This window comes from Pinus tabuliformis, chromosome 6, assembly GCF_031772625.1.
Source record: "Pinus tabuliformis cultivar Carrire ecotype Pingquan chromosome 6, CPIR1, whole genome shotgun sequence".
Taxonomy (NCBI): Eukaryota; Viridiplantae; Streptophyta; class Pinopsida; order Pinales; family Pinaceae; genus Pinus; species Pinus tabuliformis.
Genome location: NC_142292.1, coordinates 665,016,866 through 665,028,732, shown reverse-complemented (window position 1 = coordinate 665,028,732; position 11,867 = coordinate 665,016,866). Strand labels below are relative to the sequence as shown.

The 11,867-nt window shown below is 31.5% G+C and overlaps 1 protein-coding gene across 1 annotated transcript; it reads left to right on the top strand.

The window, feature by feature from the left end:
- Positions 1-7,994: 7,994 nt before the first annotated feature.
- Positions 7,995-9,964, top strand: LOC149260362 (indole-3-acetate O-methyltransferase 1-like). The gene is made up of 4 exons (XM_089458484.1): positions 7,995-8,084; positions 8,247-8,690; positions 9,044-9,088; positions 9,596-9,964. The coding sequence occupies exons 1-4, from the start codon at positions 7,995-7,997 to the stop codon at positions 9,962-9,964; spliced, it is 948 nt and encodes a 315-aa protein (XP_089314610.1).
- Positions 9,965-11,867: the final 1,903 nt, after the last annotated feature.

Here is an 11,867-nt window from a genome sequence, read left to right as displayed (position 1 = left end):
GATAAAGGTGAGTCAAATTTAAAGTATTTGTGGAATAACCAGTTCAGAGTTTTGATTAAACCCAAGGTTTCAGACTTCTATGTGAGTCCATCTTTGGGGGAATGCCCAGATTCTTGAGAAGATTGGTGTGGAGTAGGGAAAGGAAAAACAAGGATATATATAATGATAGATGTGGGGGGATTCTGGTGTCTACTGGTGGAATATTTAATTATGATTCTTAGTATAATTTATTAGGGTTATTTAAGAGATAAATTAATTCAATTAGGAGATAATTTATTTATGAGATAATAATTTTTTATGTTGATTTTATATGTGCATAATATTTCTTTTTAATTGATTATTTGTTAATAATTAATTATGATAAGTGTTGTAGTCAAATCTTCTTAAATCATCATAGATACCTAATAACTTCACTTTATAATAACTTGTATAATAAACACTTATGTTTTATGATTAAGTTAAATTAATTAGTCTAAGTGAAGGTTGTTATGCCACATGTATTGAAAAAATGATATGTGGCATATAACTTCATGACATATAAATACCATACAATAAGAATACTTGACATGATCTATTATGGAAAATGTAACCATTACAGTTTGCATGTGCATTGCACAACTTACATGTCTAATAGTAGTGTTAAAATGTGCTAACTCTTATTTGATTACAAGATAAGTGTTGGTATAAGGAGGTGGTGAAGATCTTTCATGCCCACACAACCAATAATATTATATACTAGAAAAATACACTCTTTTAAACATGTCAAATAAATAGAGACTAGCTGCTAAATGGTGACCTATTTCTTTTGCATGTTTCCACATAAATTGAAGCACAAATGGTGTTTAAATGGCATAATTTTTTTTGTAAAATTATCCTTAGTGAGGAATTTAAGGTGAAGAGACTAGTAAATGATTTATTATTGTAGCTAGACAATGTTACAAAACTAGAAAATTCTCCATGTAAAGATGGCCTCCAAGTAAGAGAACTATAGGAAGCATGTAAATAAAATTTTTTGGCATTCATAAATTGAAGAATGTATAAATAACTCTACAAAGTATTCTAAAACTTACAAAATAACAACTTCCATAGCCCCAACAAAATACATGAGAGAATATATGCAATTGTTAATAGCTAGCCTTGCTAGACTAACTACAATTTGGACCTCAAATTTATAGTTCCCTTGAAATGGGTCAATCTTAGTTACCATGGGTAGCTTAGAATACCCACAATCACCATTATCTTTATTTTTCACCTTATATTACGAGTTAAGTGCATATTATGCATAGCCTTGATACTTTTAGTTGTTGCATGATGATTCATGTCTCAAAGAAGTGCAATCATCATGTGTATAAGCATAGACGATACTATGGGGTAATTCATTTAACACTAAAGGGCTTGCACTTGGGTTGACCACACACCATTGCCTAGGAAAATATTTAACACCCTTAGAAGAAACCGATGTTATATTCTGTCCTTGTCTTGACAAATTGATTTGCATATTTGGGCATCCCATTGTACAGGGAAATGCCCCAATGCCTTTCAAATTTGCATCAACATGGTAAAATACTTTTTTCATCTTCATCAACATGACTAAATATATAAGTTACAAAATTTACATGTCATATTAGTATAGCTTAACTGTTTTTTACATGATCAAAAGGTTCTAATTAAAGCACTATGCATAATTTATGTTTCCATTCTTATCACCATCTATAAGTCAACCAAATTCCCCCACAAGGATAAGAAAAGTAGAGAACCTTAGACTTCTTTAGATCCTGAAGCAGTAAGAATCACATCAAACAAATTTGTATAATGGATATTTTTCTTAATAAATGGTTAGCTAATACCATCAAGAAAGACAAACTACAGAAGGCATTTTTCATTACTATACAAACTTAGAAAGAGGTAGATATTGACTATAAAATATCCACCATTGTTAGCTAAAATCTAACAAATTGACATCATGAGACATCGCAAGCTTCAACTCAACATTGTTTCCTATATGCCATTTCATATGGAATATAAACAAAATCTCAAACTGGGAAGGAACAAGTTCCTCTATATGTTATGAGTGGTCAAGTATGCCATGAAAATATGATGCCAAGATAAATATAGAAAAAATTATGACATGAATATTTATCCTCTAACCTAAGCCCATGATATTTAACTTTGTTGTACTAAACTCTTAAGACAAAAATGAATTAAGAATGCTATTGTAGATTAATACTAATGTACTAGTGATATAAATTTTGAATGGGAATAGTGAGGACAAATTTTGAAGTGCACTATTTGGGGTGTAAGAAATACTACACTTTTTCGATAAATCAACTTAAGCATAATTTTACTAGAGATTTCTTTCTCAAATAAATACTTGGGTAGGTTTTCTCTTTTTGTAAATATTCTTACCAAATTCTTCATAAGATGAGATTGAACCAAACTAGAACAAAATTTCCTCAATTACCATACATATCGTAGATATATTCCTTCTATTTGTAATTTTTTCATTTTAGCCTATGCATTTATTCTATCCACTAATTTCTAGTAGTTGACACATACTAAGGGCTCTAGTTTTGGGGGTTGGCCACAATGGGCTAAAAAACTTGTAGAGATTTCCTAGTGCTAGGAAGTTGGATAGTGTGTTTCTGGTTGGTTAGCCTTTGAAGAGAAGTTAAAGGAAGGAAACTTCAAAACTAGGTGAGGATGGTACAAATCCCAATGTACTCATCTTACTCTTATCTAAGTCTAAATTTAGATTTTATACACTAAAAAGGAAAATAATATTTGCAATATAGTTTGTATATATTTTTCAATAAATATACTATATAAATGAAAATGATAGAATTATGTGTATATATATATATATATATATATATATATATATATATATATATAACCATTTTTAAAATGTATTATAGGCATAGGTTTTTTAGCTTGTTTAATTGCTAAGACACATTCTACAACCCACTACTAGAGATTTATGTAATTTTTTTTGTGCTCAACTTAGAATTGACGCATGTTATTTTTAAAATAAAAATAAAATGTTATTCGAAGAAAAAAACAATGTCTACTCCAATATAGATGTTTGACTAGTTTTAATTAAAAGCAATTAAAACATTAACATTAATATTATAATTATGAGGAGATGTAGTGAAAATATTTATCTTGGTGTTAATATGAAGTAACACAATTTTATAACACCTTTAAAAAGAGATAAAGTAATTAAAATTAAAAAAATCTTATATTTCATGGAAGATTTATAATTTTTAAAAATGTTTCACTACAAAACTTAAATAAATATTTGAATATTTATAATAACTAATTTATCCCCAGACATATATATTTTAAAACATAATTATAATAATATATTTTAATTTTGAAAGGGAAAAAATAATTGAAAGTTTCATAAATTAATTGTATTTTTCAAGCTTTTGTGGTTGGAGTGCCCCCTTCCTCTTATTCCAAGGGAATAAAAAATAGAAAGTAAAAAAATAAATTAATTGCATTTGTCAAGCTTCTGTGGTTGGAGTTGTTTAAAGAAAGATCCACATATGTGAGATTTATTGACATATTCAACAATAAATTCCTTTATAAATAGAAAAAAATAATTACTTCATAATAAAAAGATAATATGTAATTCATTTAATTTTTATTAGAAAATTAATATAAGACGTTTAAAAAATATTATTATTCACAACAAAATATAGGGAATAAATAAAATATTTTAATATATAATGTAAAGTAATATTGATATGAATTTAAAAATATATTAATTAAAAAACAAAAAGAACATTTTGATTTGGACAATGTAATCTATAGATAAAATATTTAGATGAAAAAATAGAATATGTTAATATTAGCAATGTCTATTATATAGTTAAAAAAAATATGATTAAAATATTTCAAATAGTTTTATTATTAGAAGTATTGGTTCTTTGTAAAGTGTATTATTTAGTGGCAAGTTTAAATTGTGTCTCCTACACAATCTAAGTGCTCAAGATTATACATTTTGGTTGGTTGTACGGTGTAATTTTCAATTGCAAGTTTAAATGGTGTGTTTTACACAATCCTAAGCGCTTAAGAAAATTTTCAAAATTAAATCCATTTATGTATTAAAAAATACTATTTAAACATTAAAAAATTATACAATCCTAAGTGCTCAATAAAATTTTCAAGATTGAATCCAATTATGTATTAAAAAGTACTATTTAAACACTAAACAATTACACATAGTGAGTAGCTCTATGTGTATATATATATATATATGTATAGAGAGATATCTAACCATATATCTATCACACATCAAGAACAATCAAATTTCTAAAAATTCAAATCTTTTTCAAATTTTACGCTCACAAAATTTGATTCTCTAAACACTTTTACATTAATAATTAAAATGATTCTATACTTATTTTAATAATAATATAATAATAAAATAATAATATAATTTGTAATTTTTTCCCGCAATGATTTAAAACATGCTATATTGTATTAAAAAATAAAAATATGTTAATCTTTTATGAAAAATAGTAGTTTGAATATATGGAATCTAATATCTTAATTATATGATTGTTTAATTAAAAGAATTATATATAATAAAATAGATAAAGTTAACATATAATCAAAATAATTCAAATCATTATTAAAATTAATTTATATATTATGAAAATAATTAAAAATAAAACAATTAACCTTTCCAAATAAATGTTACAAATGATTAAGGCGAATCTTTTTTTTCCAGTAAGAAAAAAAGTTGTATTATATTCACAGATATTTGGAGAATACATCATATGGCAGATAGCACGAGATATCCCAAATAGGTCATGAAGAGAGATCATGAGAAAAAAACTATAAGATCTTAAAAACATACAAGACAGAGGGATGATATAGATCCATATCACATCAGAATATGGAAAATACCGTCTCTGGACATATCAAAATAATATAACGATCTGTTGAATAATAGCATCTAAAATAGATGAAGATGATAGAACATGATAAAACATAGAGGAAATATAGAATATAACAGGTTCATGCTATGTACCATATATGAGGATAAAAAATATTGAAGTAGCAGGTTTATACAATGTACCAGATATGAGAAGAGAGTTACTTATGCTATGTACTGGGAAGGCGGAATTCCTGAATGTTGTGACGAATTACTTATGCTATGTACTGGGAAGGCGGAATTCCTGAATGTTGTGACGAATTTCTCCAACAGTAATGGAAACGTGCCAAAATTCGTTTGGAGAGGAGAGACCTTCTTTGGACAACGCATCTTCCTCCTTGTTGAATGACCTTCCAATGTGATGAATAGAATAATCCTTGTGAGCGTTCCATATAGGTGCGATTCTTTCTAGCCACCCGAAGAGATTGATATTCTGAATGAAATGAGTAGATCTCACGTGATCAATGATCACCTTGGAATCACCAGAAATGTGTAGACCTTGGATATTTAGGAAGTCACAAAAACTCAGGAGACCAGCGTAAGGCCATTGCATTCGCTTTGTTATTCGATCCATTCCCACCATTCCATGTGATTTTAATACACTGATCCACATGAGGAATAATGTAACCCCACAAGCACAGATTCCATTCGAGGTTGCCTCGTCAAAAAAAGCGCGAGGAAGAACAGAAAGGTCCGTTGAGCACCCTGTTTGTTTCTTGACATTTTTTTGAGTTTGAGAAGACCTGTCGGTGGGAAGGAGAGCTATGATAGAATCTAAGACATGAACAAAAAATATCTTTCTATCTTGAAACATTGCTTTATTTCTCCATTTCTAAATGGACCAGATAGTGATCAACGGAATAGGTCTCCAAACAGGTCTCATTTTGCTCCACCAATGAAAAGCCTCTCTTATTGATGAGAAAGAAATCCTATTCAGCCCAAAATGATCAACCAATTATTTCCATATCATAATAGCAAGAGGACAGACCAGAAAAATATGATACTTAGATTCTTCATTTGCTTTGCAAATGGGACAAATAGCTGGCCCATGCCAAATAACTTTTTTGTAAATTGTCCCATGTCAGATTCTTGTTGTTGAAGACCAGCCATGCAAATAAAATCGTCTTGGTAGGACAGTTTGTTTTCCATAAAACAGTGGGGAAAATGTTGTCTGGGGAAGTAGGATTCTCCATCTGTAGCATGTTATAGATGTCTTTTACATAAACAGCTGACCGCCCCTTAGGTCCATTCATTATAAGATAGTCTTCCTCCGATGATTTAAAGATACCCGTGCTGTGCATATATGATATGATCTTGTTCCATTGAGAACACTGTGAACCATATAGACCTATCTTTTCAGTAGAGTTCCAAATAGGAATAGAGCCTACCCATTTATCTATGACCTGATCCCAATAAAAAAATCCCATATGCTGAAGATAGAGAAGCAGCTGAAGGGGAATTTTATAATCCGAAGCCTCACCCACTAACGGATCCAAGCCAATTAGGATCTTTTTGCCCGATTGGAAATTCCATGCCAGGTATTTTAGAAAATAACCCTCTATTTTATGAAAACTATGCCAAATGGCAGAACCTTTAGGAGGACCAAAAGAACCCTATCTAAACCAAAAAGAAATATCTCTGTTATCCAATAATTTAGCCTTGATTATGTTGTTCCAAATACTGATCCCGAAAATTGTCTTCCACAATGATTTGCAAAGAAGAGCAATATTGAATAAGTTTAAACCCAAAATACCGCACCCCCCGAGGGTTTTAGGCCGAGATAGGTTCGCTAGCTTTGACAAATGGAATTTTCTATGATGCATTTTTGCTCCCCAAATGAAATTAGCCATGCTCTGGTTCAATTTCTGGTTCAATTTATGGATAATCTTGGCAGGGATATAGAAAAGGTGTGCCCAATAGACCAATAACTAAACCAGAACTGTTTGACTTAAAATAAATCTACCTACCAAAGAGAGACTTTAAATTCCCAACCTACAATTCTCTTGATGAATCTTTCATGAATCCATGACCAATCTGCAGAGGTGTAACCGACTGGCTTGAGATGGAAACCAAGGTATTTCAGGCCCTCATGGAGTGTGAAAGCGGGGACGTTTGCAGCGATTTAGACATGTCACCAACTACTACAAGGGGAAATGACAACCTTACAATAATTTTCTGAACGTCTTCTATTTATGATAAAAGATGCTTTAGATTTTTATTTTATTTCTAAATGTTGGATTAATTTTGTCTATAAATTTAAAATTTTAAAAGAATATTATATATATAAAACAATAAATCGTACTCTCGTCTAAAATAATCACATGATATTGCGTGGCAGTGAATACTTTTAACAAATCTAATCCTATGATACTACATGGCAGTGACTACTTTTTAACGAATCTTGCACACATCGATTTCACTACATTGGACATATTCGGACTTTAACACGCATGGATTTATCTGCCTATTATGATACGTGTAAACATTTTTATAATAATTTTATTAAATAATTATTTATAAACGGTTATAAATTGATAAATGTTTTTAGATTTTTTTTATTATTCCAAATTGTTGATTTTAGAAATATTTTGAAATTGGCTGGAATAAAACAAATAAAAAACCTCACACCTGCCCAACAAATTTCGTAATATTTTAAAATAAGAAGGTCAATTATTTATAAATTGATAGTGTTTATAGATTTATTTTGATTTGTAAGTGTTGATGGCAGAAATATTTTGAAATAAGATGAAATAAAACAAATAGGAAATCGTCAGCCAGCCCATCTAATTTCCAATTTCGAAATATTTTCAGAATCAAGAATCAAATTAGAAATTTTTTCAAAATCAACAACTAAATTTAAGATGTTTTTGTGCTCCAATTGTCAATGAAATGGACTAATCCATGTCCTATGCACTGAACTCCCGACTACTTTTGAAATGATGTTTCGTGTTCGAATCACAACAACTCAATAGTCTCCCGGGGTGCTATAAGTATTCATACTTCAACTTGCTTAGCTTCACATGCATTCAGCTTTCAGCGTCGAGAAATAATGGAGGGTGGAAACGGGGATTCGAGCTATGTGCTGTGCATGAAGGGTGGAAACGGGGATTCGAGCTATGTCAACAATTCATCTGTCCAGGTAATCCCATTAATCTGAGCTCGCAATCTTATAATTAGAAATATTAATATTTCTAATGGACTAATTCATTCTGTCTGGCAAAGCATTTATGTTCTATCCAGTAAAACATTAATCCACCCAAAAGAATCCACTAATCCACTCATTGCAATGATGGTCGTGCAGTTAAATATGGCTATGGCCATGAAGCCCGTTCTGGAGCATTCGATCTACGAGAACGTGACATCTGTCATGGGAATGAGCGAGGTAGATAACGTATTTCGTATTGCAGATTTGGGGTGCGGAACGGGGATCAATACTGTGCTCGCAGTAGACACCATCGTGAATGCTGTGAAATTAACTTTCATTCGGCATTCCATGGACGTGCCGGAATTCCAGGTGCACTTCGGCGATCTCCCGTCAAATGATTTCAATGCATTATTTCGAAGGTTGCCTCCACTGAAAGGCGGCGCAGATGGAATAACAGCAGCAGAGCACAATGAAGATAAGCCTCCAGCGACTAGATGTTACTTCGCATCAGCGGTGTCGGGATCGCATTACGGACGCCTTTTCCCAAGGCAAACCCTCCATTTCTGCCACTCCTCCGCTAGCCTGCACTGGCTCTCTCGAGTGAGTGAGGGACACATTCAATTTTATGAGTATTTTATTGATAAGGGTTAAAATTGTTGAATCTCAGATTTTGGAATATTTTAGAATCAGATGATTTTAACGATCTGATATTCCCTGGACTATTAAAATAGCACTTTTATAAGTGATTCTACTTTTTTTTGATAGATGAAACAGTAGACCTGGTCATCTATCCTTATAACAGTTTTCCAGATGGTTTTTTGTTATTTTGGATAGATCTATGAGGTGCCGGTATCTGCATAACGTGGTTTCATTTTCGTTTTCGGATAATAAAATTATGCCTTAAAAAAAAACCCACTAATTAAACATGACATACTAATGGAATTCAATTTCAGGTTCCTGCTGACGTTCAGGACAGAAATTCTATTGCCTGGAAAGAGGTAAAATAGATAAATCGATATCATATCGCAGAATTACATTTGGATATTTAAACATAAAATTTATTTGGGCATCGGTGTCGAGTGACAAAGTCATTATAGATTGATACAAAGTCATTTTATAGATTGATTTATTTAAGGGCGCAAGAACGTTACTTATTACTGTGATGATTTATTTTAGAGCTCAAGAAAGTTACTTTATTACTATGATATTTAAATTTAAATTTGAGGAGTGATAAAAATAACAAACGATGATAAAAACTATTTTTTCCAACCATCCAAACTAACTTCAATTTTGACTTTTACATTTAAATATATTTGTTCGATTTGGATTAGCAGGGTTTGAATTCAATTGACTTTTACATTTAAATATATTTGTTCGATTTGGATTAGCAGGGTTTGAATTCAATTGACTTTTACATTTAAATATATTTGTTCGATTTGGATTAGCAGGGTTTGAATTCAATTGACTTTTACATTTAAATATATTTGTTCGATTTGGACTAACAGGGTTTGATTGAAAAAGATAAATTGGACACTTTCAACCTTCCTGTCTACGGTCCAAGTGTGGAGGAGGTGCAGAGCATCGTGGAGGCGGAGCAGTCCTTCGAAATAGAGAACATGAGGCTTCTCACTGGTTTTCCTTTGCATCCATTGCTGGAGGTTAGAAAAGGGGAAGAGGAGAGGTTTGGGAGAATAGTAAGTAACTTTTACAAAGCCGTGTTTCAGAATATTGTGGGAACTCACTTGGGGTCGGATGAACATCTGGTTGATGAAATTTTCAAGAGGATTGCAAAGAGAGCGGCTGCTAAATATGAAGACTTCGTCCCCAATAACATGGACCTGGTTGTTGCTGTTCTCATTCGCAAAAGAGCTTGATTCACTCTTTCTGTTATCTTTGCATGCAGGCTTTATTATAATAAGAGCAGATTAAAAAACCATGAGTTTCGGTCTAATATTTTCAAGGAAACAATATTATTATTTTATTATAAGGAAGTCTCTTGTAGCTATTTTTCCTATTTCAGTTTCTTCACATTAAGAAATATTATGGAGAGAAGGTGAATACTATTTTTCAGTTTCCTCATTAAGAAATATTATGATCAGAAGGTGAATGATATTTTATTTCATTATATGTAATTTTTAAAAATGTATATGGTTAATCGATTAGTTTTTTATGATATTTTTTTATTAAAAATATTTTTTTAATTTTTTAGTAATATAAGAAGTATTTTAATATTTATGTTTAGTTATTTAATGGTCATGGATTGAAAATGAGGCACAAACAAAGATTGGCGTCCTTCGTACTGATAATCGATTAAGTGTATTCTAGTAATGATTTTCAATCTTATTTTAAACAAAAGGTTTAGTTGAGAGGATGAATATGACATTGTTGAATATAGTTCATTCCATGATGTTCTTTAAGAATGTAAAACTAATGTTTTTGAGTGAAGTTGTTGTGTTTATAGTCTATGTAAAGAATAGATGTCCATCACATGCTATTTAAAATAAGTCTTTTTATGAAATGTGTTATGGCCACACCCCCTCCATCAAGCACCTCGGGGTTTTTGGGTCCATCAGCTATGCCTTGATTCCAAAAAAGTAGAGAAAGAAACTGATGCAAGGAGTCATGAATTCATTTTCTTGGCGTAATCAGATACAACCAAGGCCTATCGTCTTTCTGATGAGGAAAACAATAAATTCGTACCTTCTAGACATGTCATATTCCTTGAGTCCACCAAAAGTGATGACTTTGTTTAAAGACAACTTGATCATCTAGAAAGGATTTCTTTGATGAAGAATTATCATGAATTTGACAATGAGATTCCAACTGTTGAAGGGGGAACCCAATTCTGGGTCAATCTTTGAAATCTCCGTTTACAGAACCAGAATCAACTCCTTCACATGAATAAGTTCCATAATTCTCATCAAATTTGGGTGATGTTATAAGCATAATTGAGAAGTTTAACATTGATGATGCTACACCCTTGGAGGAGCCATCTAGTCCTTCTCCAAAACAACAAAAGTGCTTGATTAAGACACTTGAAAGTGTCCATCCCTATGAGATTGGAAATATTGGTACCAAGATTTCTACAAGAGATGGCAATGGAGATGAAAATTATGGTGATCTAGATGACATAAATATTCAATATAATTGTGAGCTGAATTTTTCTGCTAACTTTGAACCAACTTCTTTCAAAGAAGATGCTTCTCATGATTAATGGAAAGAAGCCATGTAGAAGGAATATGATGCTCTCATTAGAAATGGGACTTGGAAAATGGTGGATCCTCCATAAGGAACCAAACCAATTGGTTGCAAGTGGGTCTTCAAACAAAAGTATAAAGAAAATGACTCACTTGAAAAACATAAAGCAATGCTCGTGGCAAAAGGATTTGCACAAAAGGAAGGTGTTGACTGTGAGGAAACCTTTTCTCCCACAAAAAAATGGGTGTCCATGCAAACCATATTCTCTTTGGAAGCATAGAAAGGATGGAAAATCCATTAGATGGACATGAGGACTACTTTCTTGAACGCAGATTTGAAATCAAATGTTTTTATGTCTCAGCATGAAGGTTTTATTGCAAATGGTTTGCAAAGCACCCATCAATAATGTTGATATAAGAAATAAAAATATTAAGTGAGGTTCTACCTCATACAATTAGAAAATGGGGGAGGGATTTCCAAGTAGTATTGATTGATGATTAGATATACTTGAGTCGAATGACTATTATTTGGAATGATCAGGACATCAAGGTTACCAATGTATCCAATGTATGTAACTCC

Coding starts and splice junctions, on each gene's coding strand:
- LOC149260362 (XM_089458484.1), top strand. CDS start 7,995: ATGGAGGGTGGAAACGGGGATTCGAGCTATGTGCTGTGCATGAAGGGT. Junction 8,085..8,246: donor TCAACAATTCATCTGTCCAG/GTAATCCCATTA, acceptor ATGGTCGTGCAG/TTAAATATGGCTATGGCCAT. Junction 8,691..9,043: donor GCCTGCACTGGCTCTCTCGA/GTGAGTGAGGGA, acceptor ATTCAATTTCAG/GTTCCTGCTGACGTTCAGGA.